The 17,499-nt window shown below is 37.2% G+C and overlaps 1 protein-coding gene across 3 annotated transcripts; it reads left to right on the forward strand.

Moving 5' to 3' along the window:
• Window positions 1-1,305: 1,305 nt before the first annotated feature.
• Window positions 1,306-15,379, forward strand: LOC121516923 (large neutral amino acids transporter small subunit 1-like). Of its 3 annotated transcripts, none has more exons than XM_041798350.1 (11): window positions 1,306-1,476; window positions 2,100-2,633; window positions 2,752-2,877; window positions 4,549-4,654; window positions 4,812-4,856; window positions 6,397-6,520; window positions 6,611-6,714; window positions 6,910-7,006; window positions 10,307-10,456; window positions 13,792-13,966; window positions 14,200-15,379. In XM_041798350.1, exons 1-11 carry the CDS (start codon window positions 1,401-1,403, stop codon window positions 14,274-14,276), a joined length of 1,614 nt encoding a protein of 537 aa, XP_041654284.1. In that variant the 5' UTR covers window positions 1,306-1,400; the 3' UTR covers window positions 14,277-15,379. The 3 variants fall into 3 exon arrangements, with proteins under 3 accessions (XP_041654284.1, XP_041654285.1, XP_041654286.1); XM_041798351.1 differs by having other exon boundaries at window positions 2,103-2,633; XM_041798352.1 differs by lacking the exon at window positions 14,200-15,379 and having other exon boundaries at window positions 10,369-10,456; window positions 13,792-13,917.
• The last annotated feature ends 2,120 nt before the right edge of the window (window positions 15,380-17,499 follow it).

The raw sequence follows: 17,499 nt of genomic DNA on the forward strand, positions 1-17,499 counted from the left end.
CAGTTTAATTTGAAGTTAGCTGCAAATAAATGTCAGGTGGCACGACCATTGTGTCAGGTGCAACTGCAAATAAATGATCTATCTATCTTTCTATCTTAGATTGCTTTAAATAGATTAGTAATTATTACTATTATTCATATCTCTTAAGTCAGCAGTCCTCGTTTTTGCTCTTTACAGTACTGAAAAAGAACGAGAAACAACTTTATAACCACCAATTTGCTTGTTATGGTCGCCATCTGGTGGTTGAATATTGGACATGGAACCTTATAAGTTTAGCTCCCAGTATAAGATAATTTGAGGCAAACATACTCACTTTACATTATTATTAAACTTTTTTAAAACTTCTTTTTGATTTCCTACGAAGTCTAGGTGGTGATTTAAAGAAAAAGCATGATTTGATATTGGAATATTCCAAGTGTGCAATAAATATGCATTATTTATCAGATGCTAATTTTTACCACACAGATACACAAATAGTCAGTTGTATGTCTTTATTATATGTCCGTCCATAATTTCTAACAAACACTAAAGAAGTTCTCCCAGAATAAACCAGTCAATGTTTGTACTTTGGTCTATTGAGCCTCATCACCATTACTGTTATGGTATCAACATAAGGGTATGGTGATTCTCTGGTTGATCCTGTTTCTTGAACTTTTAGTTAAACAAATCAGAACATTTTGTGTAAATGAATTGGTGGAATAAGCAGTTCTTAAACCACAAAGAGCCTAATCATTGCTACTGTGCATTGTCTACACTGAATATGGCTAGCGGGTCTCCATTTTCTCTGTGGTGTCACCTTCCTGCATGACAGAGGGAGAACAATGGTGCCTGCATTTCACTGGTAACACCTCTAGAGGGAGCACCAGATTTACAACATCCTCCCTAATTCACTCTGACATGATGGCACAAACAGGCACACATTGACAGACTGTATACTACTGGATTAGGCAGCACACAGAGAGATTACAGCGTCACATGACAGGCCCTCCAAATGGTGCCTGCAAGTAACCTACTTCCCACTCAGGGCAATCCCATCATTCAGTTGGAGTGGGTGTGGACTCAGGCAGCAGCAGCATCACAAAGGTTCAGCTCCTCCCTGCTGTATCCTGGAGAGACAGAGGAGGGAGGGAGAGACAGAGACAGGATCAGGGTCAGTTTGATTCCAGTCTGACGAAGGCGGCGTGTTTGCAAATGAAGAGGAGAGTGCGTGTGCATGTGTGTGAGAGAGGACGAATCAGGGAGGGTTAGAGAGAGAGAGAGTTGAGGGGGGGTGAGGTTGTGTATGTTAGGGAGGCAGAGAGGAAATCTAGGCAGGAGGAGGAAGGGGACATAAAGGGAGGAAGGAAAAGGGGGTAAGGAGGAAAAAGACAAGACAAGGGAACCCAGTTTAAGAGGAGAAGATGGCTGAGCCTGAGCTGAAATCACGGAGCAGTCGGGAGAGCGTTGCCAAGGCGGTGAGCCAGGAGAAGATGGGGGGTAGGTACAGTGCATGCTCATTCTCCTGAAGATACCACATGGTGCAAGGCTGCATTATCCCGCCATGCGTTCTGATGCAACATTGCCTAATGTAAAAAGTACACTGTGTTGATTTTGCTCTAGAGACTTATCATTCAGTTTTGAACTCTTGTGTCATGATGGCAGGTGACTGAAGTGACAGGTGATAAAATTTAACTAATGTTACCTTAAAATAGACATTTTATGCCTCACTTTGCCTTTTGTGTATGTGTGTAGAAATTACCTGATTCAATATGTTAGTGTTTGACTGAGAGAGATGCAAATGAGGGAGTGATTCATAAAAACAGGTTATTGAAGTTGCTAGGATGATCCTGTTTTACCTGTTGGGACAAACTGTTCCACAACATTTCCCAAATTGCTGACCAAGAATTCAAAGTAGAGCTTTCCTCTCCTGCTTGATACCTAGTGTAGCAGTAGAGAAAACTGTTGTGAAATGTGCTCAGAAATGTCTGATTTAATAGATAAAACCAGACAGCATCAAAAATGTTTCAGTGATGAGTTTCTCATTTTCGTGGCTTTAAATGCACATTTGTACCTCAAATGTGAAACTCTCTCCATCTGCTCTGTTGTCCTGTCTCCCCTAGCAGCTGAAGCAGACCCAGATCAAGATGGTCTCATCGTGGAGCAGCCAACGTCTCCGACCACCCCCATGGTCTCTGCCGCCACTGCCACCAGCCCCACAGAGAACTCCCCTGCCAAAGGGGAGAAGATTGAACTGAAACGCAGCATCACCCTCTTCAATGGTGTGGGGATGATAATAGGCACCATCATCGGCTCTGGCATTTTCGTCACTCCGACAGGTGTGGTCAAAGAGACTGGCTCGGCTGGGCTCTCACTCATTGTCTGGTCTGTCTGCGGAGTGATCTCCACCATGGGTGCCCTCTGCTACGCCGAGCTGGGCACAACCATCACAAAGTCAGGGGGTGACTACACCTACATCCTGGAGGTGTATGGAGAACTGGCGGCCTTTCTGAAGCTGTGGGTAGAGATGCTGATAATCCGGCCTTCATCCCAGTATGTGGTGTCTCTGGTGTTTGCTACGTACTTGCTGAAACCTCTGTACCCAAACTGTGCTGTGCCGGACAGTGCTGCCAAGCTCATTGCCTGCCTGTGTCTTAGTGAGTGACAGATTTTAGGTTCTGAAACATGTTCTTCTTATTTACCAATTACAGTTACATTTCATGGTTACTTTTCTATAATTCCCTTGGCTATTCTTCTTTTTTACTCTTCCTGTAGCCTCTCTGACATTTGTAAACTGTATCAGTGTGAGAGCAGCCACCAAAGTCCAGGACTTGTTCACAGCTTCTAAATTGCTAGCCCTGGTCATCATCATCCTCTTTGGCTTCATCCAGATATTTACAGGTGAGTCTTGCTGACTTTCATATACACAGATAAAGTCATATGAAGATGCCTTAAAGTTCAGATTGTCTATATTTTCTCTAGTTCATAGCTTTTGGATGCTGGGTTGCTAAAATAACACATTCATTCAGAATAGTTTAATATCTCAACTTATTTAAATTTCATGACTACCAGCGGGGTTTTCCAGTTACATATGATTCACTGTCTGGCGTCTTGGCATGCTGAGATCATAACTGTGATAATAAGTTTATGCAAAGTGGACTGAATAAGGTAGAAATGTTGTATTGTAAGACTGTCCAAATAAAGAAATAGCAGTCTAGCTCATCTTCCCTTTAGTATCATAGCAAAAATAGTTGAAGTTTGATGCTTGAGTTAACTTAGAGTTGCACAACTCATTCACAGGAAAATTAATCATAGTTTGAGTAAGCTCTAGCTGGCTGTAAGCCAAATAATTGTCAAGCTATAATGCCAGTCAATGAATGGTATTAAATACTCTTTATGATAAGTAAAGCAGGAAAAAACCCAAAGAAGTATCATTCCTCTTATTTAAATATAGTTATATCCATTGTCGTGTCATCCAGATGACCATCTTCTGCCACTCAATTAGAAGTTAATTCCTTTTGTCTGTAACGATCAACAAATAGTTGACTAACACTAATGAGCCCAATCAAGCAGACTGCCCTCCTTTCACTTTGTGAGCACAGTTACTGAGTCTAAACACAAAGCCTTGTCTGTCTGCAAGCCAAGTGACTGGGCCTGAGCCACCGTGCGACCATGTGCATGTGTGTCTTTCTACAGTGTGTGGGTGAGCTTAATAGCTGAACGCTGCAGGGCATCTTTTCATATGTGACTCATACATACATCATGTTGCTAACAGAATCTTTCTCATTGGTTTCTGATTAAACTGAGACCACTCCTGCTGATATGATTCATATGTATATATCTGCTTCATTTTAATAGAAATATTTATACATTTATGCTTCTAAAAATTGAAATCAAGCAACTGAGTGAACTCCAGCCATGAGATTCAAAATTCCAAAAAGCGGGAAGACAGTGAGGCCACGTTTTTCTTAATACATCTGCTGCTCTCCCCCCCTCTGCAAGCCGAGCCCACCGCCATTGTACTCTACACTGTGTTACCATGGAAACTAGGCGGCGAAGCTGTTGTCACACTGTGGTCTTTCAAAGTGCACGAGAGGAGGATGGAGTGAGAAAATAATGTGTGTGTGATAGGCCTCACAGAGAGCACAGTCATTAGCATCTGAAAGCGACAGGTAGAGAAGAGAGTCATGCACAGCCAAGGCTTAAGCACACACACACTTTTGAACACACACAAATACTACTTGATGGTTTTTAATGAAAGACTGTTTTTTTTAGCTGGTGTGAATAAACGAGCATACTTTTTCTGCTCCATCTCAAATGTCAGCTGGTCAGGGTCTAATTATGTTTCAGTACATCAAAGCAGACGCTCAGGCCTCGGGACAAAGTGATCGGATGAAGACCCAACAGGCTGGTTCTTGGTTGAAAATGTCAAGTGTGTGAAAGGGCAAGCGAGTACTGACTGGCATTCATGCAAGCAATAAAAAGTGACAGAAATCCCTCAGCAGAGAGAGATATTTCTCTTTCAGTTGTTTTAGATTTAACTTTTTCTTCTTCTTATCTCTGTCTGTGCAGGTGATGTGCCGTACCTTACACCTGAAAAGTCTTTTGAAGGCAGCAAAATGGGAGTTGACAACATTGTGTTGGCTCTTTACAGTGGTCTTTTTGCTTTTGGAGGCTGGTGAGGGAACTGTCACTTTATTTATATAATCACAGACCTGAAATAGATGAACATTTATTTTTAGCAGCTAACTACTTGGCTTTACAACCCAATAAACAATAGTTCAAGTCTTTACCCAATCCCTAAAACAATGTTCTTGCTCTGTGTTTTCCTCTAGGAATTACCTGAATTACGTAACAGAGGAGATGATCAATCCAGAGAGGTGACTTAAATGTAATGAAGGTTGTATTGAGGATTGTACAGCCTCTCCTGTAAATACTGCATATGCCAAGTGCATGACTAACTGCATCTTGTTTATCATCAGTTAACTGCATGGAGACACAGCATACTATAGTGCCTATAAAAAATAATCACCCCCTTGGATGTTTTACGCTTTTATCGATTGTATAAATCAAGCATGGTCAATATAATTTAGCTTTTTTTACCCCCCCCCAACAAAAAAGACAAAAAAACCTGTTTAAGGTCATAGTGAAAACAGATTTCTACAAAGTAGAAAACATTGTCAGGTTGCATGGGGATTTAGTACAACAACCCTTTTCAAGCCAATCCTCAAATTGCCTACCGGATTAAGGTCTAAGCTTTGACTTGGCCACTTCAGAACATTCACCTTGTTGTCTTTAAACAATTTTTGTGTCTTTCGTTGTATGCTTTGAGTCATTGTCTTGCTGGAAATGAAATCCTCTTCCAATCTGTAGTTGTCTTGCAGACTGAATAAGTTTGTCCTCCAGGACCTATATTTTCCCACATTCATGTTACCCTTACAAGCTTTCCAGGGACAGCTGCCGAGATGCATCCCCACAGCATGATGCTGCCACCACCATGCTTAACAGTGTGGAGGATGTGTTTGTGGTGATGTGCAGAGTTTAGTGTCTGCCAAGCAGTAGTCTTTGTGGCCTCTCTCACTAATCTCCTTCTTGCACAGTGACTCAGTTTGTGAGGACAACCTGATTTAGGCAGATTTACATGTGTGTCATATTCCTTCTATTTCTGGATGATGGATTTTTACGTTTCTTTAACCTTTTCTCTGAATTGCTTTGAGTGTTCCTTTGTGTTCATGGTGTAATGGTAGCCAGGAATACTGGTTAACCACAGACTGGACCTTCCAGTATCTTTATACTTCAATCACTTGAGACACATTCGCTGCACTCAGGTTTTATCAGTTGTGGGAACACTACAACTAATTGGCTGGACCTCTGTAGAATTAGGTCAGTCATTTTAAAGGAGTTAAATATTTATGCAATCACTTATTTTAAACGACATATTTTTGTTTGACATGTAGAATTCTGTTTTCACTTTGACATTAAAGTGTTTTTTGTTTTCATCAAAAAAGTCAAATTATCTAGACCATGACTGTTTTAAAAAATTAACAAGGGGTGAAACATCTAAGGGGGTTAATACTTTTTATAGGCACTGCATATAACCTTGTAATTTAATAAAATCCACTTTAACAACAGCCTCATAACTGCTTTAGTTTTGAAAAAAAAATGTTGTAAACATCAGTTTTATGGCACAGAATTGGACTTCATATAATGCCTTAAGCATGGTATACTTAGACTTTTTTTTGTTACATTATATAGACTAGCATGACTCATCACTGAATGCACCTAATCACATATGAACTACTATGGTCAGATTAGATTGCATAAAAAAAGCCACATAAAGCCCTCATCAATACAGTAAAGCATTCAGAGATTTTGTCAAATACAGTTTTCCTTTAGTGACCTTTAATTCTGCCCCACTAGGAACCTTCCCTTGTCCATCATCATATCCATGCCTATAGTGACGGTTGTGTACGTTCTGACCAACCTGGCCTACTTCACCACCATCCCTCCTCAAGTCATGGTGGAGTCCGAGGCTGTTGCTGTGGTGAGCTTCACACTTCTGACAGCCAGATTTGGCAGCCGTAAACTGTGTTTTAACAAAATGTGAACTTTCCTCATAAATGCTGTTTGGCAGAGCTTTGGAGAATATCACCTTGGTGTGATGTCCTGGCTTATTCCTGTCTTTGTGGGATTGTCCTGTTTTGGAGCTGTCAATGGGTCCTTGTTTACCTCTGCAAGGTTTGTATTTAATTGAATGCGATGATAATGCAGCAGTTCATTACGTCTATCTTTTCTACAGTTGACAGAGGGAATTTGAGTTGGGAATGAGTGTGTAATGTTTTTCTTGACAAAGTTATCAAAAAATCCATGTCATCACTTACAGACAGCTTACTATGCTAATAAATGATATTCAAGTGCCTTATGCCCCTTTAGGTTGTTCTATGCTGGAGCTCGAGAAGGTCAGCTCCCTGCTGCACTGGGATTGGTCCACACTGACCTCTTCACACCAGTGCCATCCCTCATCTTCACAGTAAGGATGCAGCAGCAACATACTGCCACTTTTATGCTTTATAAATGCTCACAGTTAAACATTTTCCCTGTCAAATTAGCTTTTGGGGGGTTGCTGGTTTAGCTCAGTGGGTAGAGCAGGCGCCCATACAGATAGTCCTTAATGCACTGCTGCAGGATCAACTCCTAGTCTCTGGTGCATGTCCTGCTCGCTCTGCCCATGCTTCCTGTCTTTCTTGTAAAAATAACTTTGGGGGATAAAGTCACATACTTTGTTTGATTTCACACTTCCTGCAAAAAATACAAAAAAGAAAAACAAGACAACAACAAATTAGTTGTTAGCAGAGGTGTCAAAAGTATTAACATTCATTATTCAGGTAGAAGTATAGATACTAGGGTTTAAAAAGACTTCTGTAGAAGTTGAAGTATCAACTCAAGCTTTTTACTCAAGTTAAAGTATAAAAGTACTGGTTTCAAAACTACTTAAAGTATAAAAGTAAAAGTAATGTAAAGGGGAAAAAATTCCATTAAGGACAAAAGCTTAGACTGTGCCACAGGGGCCAATTCCATCCTACCATTCCATTCCATTCCATTCCCAATTCCAATCTATTATACTTTCCATTCCATTATACCATTCCATTCTATTCTACCATTCCATTCTATTCTACCATTTCATTCTACCATTCCATTCTATTCTACCATTCCATTCTACCATTCCATTCTATTCTACCATTCCATTCCTTTCATTCCACCATTCCAATCCATTATACTTTCCCATCCATTCTACCATTCCATTCTATTCTACCATTCCATTCTACCATTCCATTCCATTCCACCATTCCAATCCATTATACTTTCCATTCCATTATACCATTCTATTCTATTCTACCATTCCATTCTACCATTCCATTGCATTCCATTCTAACATAGTGCACTACCTCACATCCCCAAAAAACATTTTATTAAAGGCCATAATGACTATAATGTTATATTAAAATGTTAATGTTGAAAAATTTGGAATGCACCTGTTTCAGCCGTATTTATGCCCATTGAAAATGAACACATTTTAGTACATTCAAGAACCATATACAGTATGTGTACTACCAACCTCCTCGCTGGTGCTTGTTGGGACATTTCGCTCCAGCTCTCTTGAGTCTCTGCCACAGACATCTTCGTACTAGGCTACATACGTCTGCTATTTCCTTGCTGGAGTGTGACGTGATTTGTGTCATGTCCGAAGGTGCAATGGATCGCGTACAAACCGATAGGGTGTCAGAATGGTATTATGTTTATACTCCTCATCCAACCACAATCCAATTCACTCTATCTGGATGGCGCAATTTATCTGGATAGGTTTTGGGTTTTTATTTGTGTATTTTTTTGAACGATGCCAAGTCGGAATGAAAACAAACTGAAATGAAATAGCAGTAACGAGGCTTTTTTTAAAATGTAAGGAGTAGAAGTAAAATGTAGGCTGAAAAATAATTACTCCAGTAAAGTATAGTTACCCAAAATTTCTCCTTAAGTAAAGTAACAAAGTATTTGTACTTAGTTACTTGACACCTCTGGTTGTTAGTTATACAGACTGCAGGCCACACATCAGTTTAGACTGTTGTTTTAGTAGCTATTTTGATAAAGTAATTGTCATTGTATTACACTGTAAAACTGATCAAGTTGAAAATGCTCAAAATATTTGTTAAAACTGATTATGTCAACATTTTAAGTAGTGGAAATAGATTTTTTGAGTATGACTGAACTTAACATGTATAATTTACACTGCAATCCAGGATGAGGTAATAGAACTCAAAATATCAGAGGCCAGTGATTATGTAAAAATTGTAAGTAAAACTCATTAAAGGAACAGTATTTGTTTAGTAGCAGGTGTTTTTAAATTATATCAAATCAGTTTTACTTGTACATTTATGTTGGGTTAACTTAACATTTTGAGTTAAACTATGATGTGGAAACTTTCCTACACATAAAAATCCTTTTGAAATCCAACTCAGAAGTACATGTTTAAGTATTTTTCATAAAGCCACATAGTCTTCATCCACTGCAAACTTCCCTATTTCCATCATATATGCTAAAGATTTATGCCACTAAAGATAGGCAGATTCAAGTGACTACAAGTGAGAATGACAAGATGGTAGGTCGCCACCGATGGGACTTGTCTAACTGAGTCAGTAACTATGCACATGGGGCAAAAGTGTCTAATGCTCAAAGGCAAAGGCATTCTGGGAAAACTATGCAGATTAAGGGATAATTGTCAAATAATTTGAGTACACTGACAAAAACATACTTAGAATGATTGGGTACTGTTATCTAAAACTAAAAATATGTTCTATCAAATAGAGTTCAAATAAGCTATTATGGATTTTAAGTTAGTTTTAGTTAACACAACTCCATTTTTAAAAACCTTTTGCTTGTATTTCTTAAAGTAAGAAACACACCTGGAAAAACACACCTCGATGATATGGCCAGTGAACTCCATGCATGATTACCAAGCTTGGTTTTAATCTGAAAGATGAACAGTATGAATGCTGTGCACAGCAGACGCTGATTTGTCATCTCCCCTCTGTTATCAACTTAAGCTAGAGCAGTTGTTCTTCATTTTAAACAAATGAAGGACCTACCATTATCTCCTTAATGACAAACCGTGATCAAAATTCTCACAAATTTTAATTGTAACCAAATGTTTTTGATGAGAAATGGGGTAGTTTGGACTTGAGATTGAACAAAAGATGAAACAAAACAAAAAAGGAGACATTTCTTCTAAAATAAGACTTTTAACCACATATGTTATTTTCAGGCAGACATCTGATCCACTGAAAATGGCTTTGTGACCCACTAACCCACCAGTTGAGAACCAAGGAGCTAGAGGCATAGCATTTATCTAACTTGCAAGAAAATGAAAGCGAAGAGTGTTCAGAAAATTCACAGGGCTGTAAAGTGTTTCTGTGTTTGAGTTAGCAGCTTACTAACTCTTTAGTACAGTCAACAGGAAGAAGATCCACAGTTTCTAACTGAAAGGGGGCATATCGCCATCTACCATAACAGAGGCAGGCAAGCTCTGGTCAATTCACTATTATCTTTACTGTGCATATACTAAGACGAGGATAGCAAGCCAGTTACGCTTATATCTTAATGTTGCTCAACTAAACTGTGCATGTGAACATAGTGATTATTCTTTTAGCATTAAGCCTTGTGCACAAAAATCATAACCTGTAATTTAACATAAATTGTGAAGACCAAGAGCTATTTTTCATTGGCTATGGATATATTGTAAGACTAATACTACCCTGTCTTTCCCCTCTTTTTCCAGTGTATTTTGTCCATGCTGTATGCCATCTCTCAGGACATCTTCTCTGTCATCAACCTCTTTAGCTTCTTCACCTGGCTCTGCGTGGGTATGGCCATTGCGGGCATGCTATGGCTGCGCTTTACCAAACCCGACCTCAGACGGCCCATTAAGGTGAAGTGCCAGTGTCTGAATTGCTTCATCACATTTGGTCAATGCTTGTTACAGGGGAGATAAATCAATGAAAAGTCATTTTAAAGCACCTGAGACTCACTGATAGATAAACACGACCTTTCCTCCAGCTGAACCTTGGCCGGCTTCTTTGTGTGTGCAAAACATCGACACACCTCCTGGTTTCATATGGCACCTACATTTTTTATTTCATCGTTTATTTTCTTATGAAAGCACCATTGTATCAGTGCTCTTGTTATTATCTGGAAGTGGAACCATGCTGTGTTTTCAAGATAAGGGGATTGGTTGTGAGCACAAATACATGCCTCTTTGTTCCTGTTTGATCATGGGAATATTACTTTAGTTGATCACAGTCTTTCATCTTTTCCTTTGAGCCAAAGTGTCCTCAGCAATTTGTTTTAAAAGTAAACCACTAACAAGGTATAAATAGAGCTATCCACGTAGATGTTATTCAGTCATGAAACAAGATGGTTGCTGGCTTATTAGCTCTAAATCCACAGACAGGGCAACAAAGCATTTTGCTTCATTACCTTGTGAAGCTCAGCTAGCTGTGAAACTAAATTTCCAGAACACCACTATGTATCTTTACTGATCAGTTATATTGGTGCTGAGGGTCAGAATTTTCACCAGGATTTAAAGGTACCCAGTTACTTTAAAAATTCGATAAAATTCTAAATAACACAGGGATAATATAAAGGATAATATTATCAACAACCATGTGTTCACACATGTTTTAAACGGAGGCTTAAGAGGTACCTCTAGGCAGATCTATGAAGAACTGGATAAAAGAATTACAACAGTTGTAAATGCAAACGCCCCTAAAATTCTAACAGAATGTCACTACCAAGGTTATAATAGTTTTGGAATTTTCTTTAGTTTTTATTTTGATTTCATTTTCATGTTCTGTGTTCAATTTCAGTTTAGTTTTAATTATTTTTTTTCCGCTGGTTTGTTAGTTTAGTTTTTGATTTGCAATAATGCTTTGTTTTAGTTTAGTTTTTTATCAGTTTTAGTGTCAGTTTTAGTTTTTTTTACAGATACATGTCAGGGCTGAATGAACGTCATACATTTTTAAAAACATATTCAAACAAGCTACTCTTCACTTGTCATTTTATTTATTCATAGATGGTGTTTGAATACAACTCTGGACATAAAACTACTACTGTGAGATCTTAACCAATCAAATCAGGCCATTTTACACTCCCCAGGCTTGGATGTGGGTGCCAGGCAGTATGGCTCTGTCAAAGGCTAAAACTAAGGATATTTTGTCTCTATTTTTATGTGTTTTCAGTTAGATTTGTAAGCGCATTGTATAGTTTTAGTTAGTTTTCATATTCTAGTAAATCTTAGTTTTTATCTAGTTTCAGTTAACTAAAATGATTTTTGAATTTTAGTTTTAGTTAGTTTTAGTAAACTATAATAACCTTCGTCCCTACCACAGAAATATAGAGGTATTCAAACAAAAAAACTACACACTTTAAAACACACACTATGTAAATTCCACTTCCAGGGGGCTGTCAATCAAAACAATAACAAAAGATGATGAGTAGAGATGTGCTGCTTACCTCTGCTCACCTATGCTGCTTTGAACTGAGGACTCATAAAAACAGTCAACTACTCAGGAGTACACTGCCTTTTTAATTAAAATAAAAGGAAGAAAGGCTGTTAAAACTGGCCTTCCTGGTTTGTAATGCAAGCTATTTACAAAGTTTTCTGGAAGATAGAGGTAGAATGTGCAGCTGATGGCAGAATTAATAATAGTTCATCACAAGTCAGCAGCATTAAACATGATTGACATACAGAAATAGTCTTGCAGTGTCCATTTTTTCTTATGCTGCCATTTTAACTAAACATCCAGTTTATCCATTGTAATGATTAATATTTTGTGCCAGTTATGATGCATGCTGTGACTAGATGTGTCACATTACAGCCATATAAATCAGTGTTTATTTTAGCAGATATTTTTAGTAAGTATTGGTCTTATACTTCATATAAAAAAGTTTTTAAAGTTTTATTCACATTTTAGTCATGTACTCTCTTGAAAGTTTTTCTTTACATTTAAATCAAACATATTTATTTTCTTTGAATTAATTTGATTTGCCATACTGTAAAATTAACTTAAAACTTAAATTAACTGTATAACACTAATTTTAATACACTATAATGACTTGAATCACTCAATCAAAAAATCCTTATTTGTATTGCATATTTTGTACAAAGTGCTTTACACACAGGAAAAATAAATAAAACCTGTCCTCTGCCCATCCACCCCTCCCCCCCACCCTGTAATCCATACACAACGCTGGCAAATATATAATAAATTATAGATTCTATTAAAAAGAGAAACTTTTGTACAGAGGAAATGCTGTCTCGAATTTGCAATGAGGAAACCCTGGAGACTAGGTAAAAGCAAAATAACATAAAATGAAATATAACAATAGAATTGAATGAAATAAAAAATAAAATTACATGAAATAAAAAATAAAATGACAGAAAAAGAATAATTGAATTGTTATTAATTATGATGAAATGATAGAATAAACAACTAAAACATAATTCTGGATTTAAAATAGAGTAAAATAAAACCTAAGATACCAATACAGATTAATGTGATGAGCTGAAATTTAGTCAAAAGCCAGACTAAAAGGGCAGGTCTTGAGTCTGAATTAATCAAAGAAAATGCTGACATACCTTCATTGCTCTTCCAATAAATCTCTGCTCTTGTTTTGACAGATATGAACGGTGGTTAAATTGTGGTCTTCTTTTTGTTCTCTTTGACATAAACCAAACTTGTATCGCCCTATCTCTATTCTACCATTAATATCAGAAATTAAAGGACATATTTTACTAGTATATTAAACCGTTCACATGGCTTGTTAACTTTTTGATCCTCCTTGTGGTATATGTTATATGTTAAAAACAAAGTAAAATAATTAAATTCCAATTCATTTTTCCAATATATTTGGAACTATTAATCTGAATTTAGAATTAGACAGCTAACAAAATGTACTGGAGTTAAAAAGAACATTTTGTTGGATCAAAGAACAAGGTTTTAGTCCTGGAATGTGCACCTCTAATCTTTACATAAATATATGTATTTCCAAACATTTTCTAGACTTTATTTTACAGTTTTAATAAAGTGTTTATTTACAGGCATCAATGCTATATGTAAAAATAAAACATCTTACATTTTTCACCTTTTACTGTATCTCTCTACATAAAAACACCTTGTATGGTATTTAAACAGTTTATACTATATTTATACCTAATCTTTTTTCATAAGTAAAAACGGTGTCTTTTCTATTTTATTTTTATAGGTGTGTCTCTTCATCCCCATAACTTTTGTTCTGGGCTGTGTCTTCATGATTGCTGTGTCCTTCTGGGCAGCTCCGTTTGAGAGCCTGATCGGCTGCAGCATTATTCTCACGGGCATCCCAGCGTACCTCCTGGGCTACAAGTGGAAGAAACCTCATGTGGTCAAGAAGATGCTGGGTGAGCGAAGCATTAACGTTTATTTGTTCTGGCAAGGCTGGAGAAGAATTCATTTCAGTTTGTTATGAAACTCATGGGGGAATATGTGCTGATACGCAGCACTGATACGTTTAGTATGTTTGCATAGTTGTTGGAAAGCACACAAAACAAGGTGTTACTCAGATGTTTAATAAAATGTGAAGACGTCTGACCTGCACTGAGCGGCTAATGTCATGAGTTGTTTTTCTTCTCAGAAATCTTCACCATGTTCTGTCAGAAGATCTTCATGTCTGTTCCTGAGGAGAGGGAGCGGCATGAAGCGGCTGAGTAACTCCTGCAGCTTGAATAGGGCAAAAGACTGAGTCCATATTTATGTCTGAACATTCTTGACATGTTTACATTCATTCCCTTGTCATTTGGCAACACTTGTTTCATGAAGTCCATTTTTTTCCAGGTTGCACCTTAAAGAAAGTGAGCCTGGCAATCCTGGTAAAGAGGGTTTGACATGAATGTATGCTATAGATTACAAAGTATGATAGCATATATGAACACTAGAAACATTTTAAATTTGAAATAATATTACCAAGGAAAGTTTTTCTTTTTTACATTTTCAGCTGCTTTATTCCAAACTTAATTTGACTATTATAACTCCTCAAATACTAGCACATGCGTCTGTGTGCATGCATGAAAGTCAGTGGACAGTCAAATAGCATCAGAAGCTGCATACAACGCACTCTAGTGGCCTATTGTTCACCTAAAGTGTACAAATGAATAGTTTAGTGACACAAAATCTTTGAATTTTTGTACAAATAACAGACACTAACAACCAAGTAATACATAGTTTATTGTAGTTTTAGTTTCAGCAAAATGCTTTTGAATTTTACTTTCAGCTTTAAAGATAGATGGAGACAAAAGAGACCTCATTAAAGAAACAATCTTTAAAATGTTTTCCATAAAAAGATTAAGGTTGGAGGGATTAGCTTTCTAGCCTAGTTTACATCCTACTCATACAGTACTAATACCTATGTTTTTTTTAGTTTTGTGTTTTTATTTACTTGTAAAATGATCCCACATCACAGTCGTGAAGCACAACCTAAAGTGAGATAAAACCATATATGTAGTGATTCTTTTTGCTGTGAATCTGCTCTGCTTTCTGTATCAACTTTTTCTGTATCAAAACACATTATTGTCTTGCTCCATATGTGATGATATTTGATGAAAAAAACAGAGTGGATACCAGCTCCTGTTTGTGAGGCATTATCATAGGAAAATGAAGTGTTGTACAGATGTCATTCTGATTGTATTTAGTAATTTTGCTTTAGTTTTTTAGTGTTTTGCATTGTTTGTATAGTCTATGACAGACATGTCAGTGCTGATGTTCAAGTTTTATGGTTTTATTGTCACTATAAGACCAGAATGAATGTTGCAAATTATTGACATGTGCTTTGCCTTTATTTTTTAAGTAGGAAATGTACCTTAAAATCCAAATTATGTTTTCCCAAAGTTGCTGCACGCACACTCCCAGTCTGCTCTGGATCCCAAAGGAGAGTAAAGGAGGGCAGAGGTTGTGTAGTTTGGGATATAATCTTAACTTATTTTTGCACTGACATTAAGAGGGTCCTTGAAGACAAAACCCACTGTCTGCTAAATTTCACAGTCAGATCAAACTACACTGCATATTGGATGAAGACAGACAAAAAATATGTGCGCTATTCTTTAAACATAAATGCTTATGCAGACAAAGTCCTCACATTTACTAACAACGAAAAGAGTCAAGGGCCTCTAAAGATGTCTGAACAGAGATGAAAGTATTACTCCTCTTTTTTTCACATGTCATTCAGTCATCATCCTGTCTTTATGGAAATGAGACAACAGCATCTGAACAAATCAAATAATCAATCAATCAAAGCTTAAAACACCACTGTGATTTTTTTTAAACTTGTAAATCTAGAAGGAAGTGCATCAATTCCTCTTGAAGCCAATTATTTATTCCAGAAGATTAAATAAGTTATGTATGCTTTTATATATTTTTAAACATACAGGAACTTTAAAGTTGCAAGCATAATATTTCACAGCTGCTTTGGGTTTGATTTTGTTCGAACCCTTCCAGTATAAATTTTATGAAATGAAGAAGGAAACACATGTTTGCAAACAAGCATGAAGTGTATCACTGGTTGTAAAAGGTTAAATGCTGCCTACATATATGAGCATATAGTTTGTTTTATGCACAACAAGTTGTATAAAAGCTATTACTGTATATGGAATGGAAGAAGAAAAGTTATGAAGAAGTGTAAGTGAGATAACCATACTTTTAATCTAAGTAATTGAAAAAGCTCTGCCCACTATTGTAACTGTTCGTTTGTCATGGACCATGAAAGGTACATATATTAATAAAAATATTTTTGTTCAAAATCTGTCTGTTTTATAAAGTAAAGCCAACAAAAGAAGTGCTCTCTGAGGCTTCACATCAGATTCCTCACTGCACTAAATATGTCTCATCCCAATATACCTGTATCAGTTAACAAAAGACCAGCCAGCCTCTCTGCAGATAACACTTCCAAATACAACAGGCGATCCAGCATCATAGGATCACTTCCACCCAAATGAGGAAGTGTCACAAGCGAGATTTTCTCCAAATGTTGTCCGAGGATGTTATCATCAGAGCCATCAAGTGTTTGGTTAGTGATCTCTATGAAACGCCCTGTCCCTTCTTGTTTATCTGCTCTTGTTTGTTGGCCGGCAGACAATGATGCGTCTGATGCCAGTGCTGTCAGGAGAGTTCATATCCGTCTGAGGAGGAAATGAGAGGGTCTGAAGGCTACTGATGAAAGCAGTATCTGAGGTGCTGGACACAATATTAGTGATGGGAGATTGGGCAGGCAAGGATCCAATATTACACAAGTGACGCACAGAGTATTTTGATACTTTGTTTAAAAAAGAGGGGGCATAGAGAGGAACAGGAGTGATTCATTTAATTTTTAAGAATAAAGAAAGTCTGTCAAAGTTGTAAAGATAAGTAAAATACGGGGATGTATTATATAGAAATATGCTCAAGCATTGTTTACTATGAAATTATGAATAATTCCTTACATACAATGCATTACATGCATCAGTATTCAGAATTTATTTTCAAAATACATCAAAATTAGAGCCGTCAGCATAACTGCACTAATTGGGATGCCATTAAGGACAATAATTAGTTCACTGACGTTTTTAAATAGCATAAAATTAATACTTTATTATCCCCTTAGCACACTTTAGTTTAGCCACTGTATTGTCTCCCTGCAGCTGTGATGTAAAATAAGACCACCACTGCTCCTTCATGTTTCAACCACTTTAAAAAAAAACTCAAAGATTAAATTTAAGTATGTTTTAACCAGAGCAACTGTACTTGAGAAGATGTACTTTTCCCACTTCTGCTGACTACGAAGTAGAAAATGGTGAGAAGATTATTCCACATCACATCCCAAAACAGCTGTTGGACATCTCAGTCAAACATTTTCAAAGTTGATTTTAACTCCCAAAGGCTAACTTTAACTCTGTTCTGAGTGAAA

The sequence above is a fragment of the Cheilinus undulatus genome, linkage group 11 (genome assembly GCF_018320785.1).
Source record: "Cheilinus undulatus linkage group 11, ASM1832078v1, whole genome shotgun sequence".
Taxonomy (NCBI): Eukaryota; Metazoa; Chordata; class Actinopteri; order Labriformes; family Labridae; genus Cheilinus; species Cheilinus undulatus.

Excerpts from the sequence above, each read along its gene's own strand:
- LOC121516923 (XM_041798350.1), top strand. The coding sequence starts at position 1,401 with ATGGCTGAGCCTGAGCTGAAATCACGGAGCAGTCGGGAGAGCGTTGCC. Across the intron at positions 2,634-2,751 it reads CATTGCCTGCCTGTGTCTTA|CCTCTCTGACATTTGTAAAC; the intron begins GTGAGTGACAGA and ends CTCTTCCTGTAG. Across the intron at positions 6,521-6,610 it reads AGTCCGAGGCTGTTGCTGTG|AGCTTTGGAGAATATCACCT; the intron begins GTGAGCTTCACA and ends GCTGTTTGGCAG.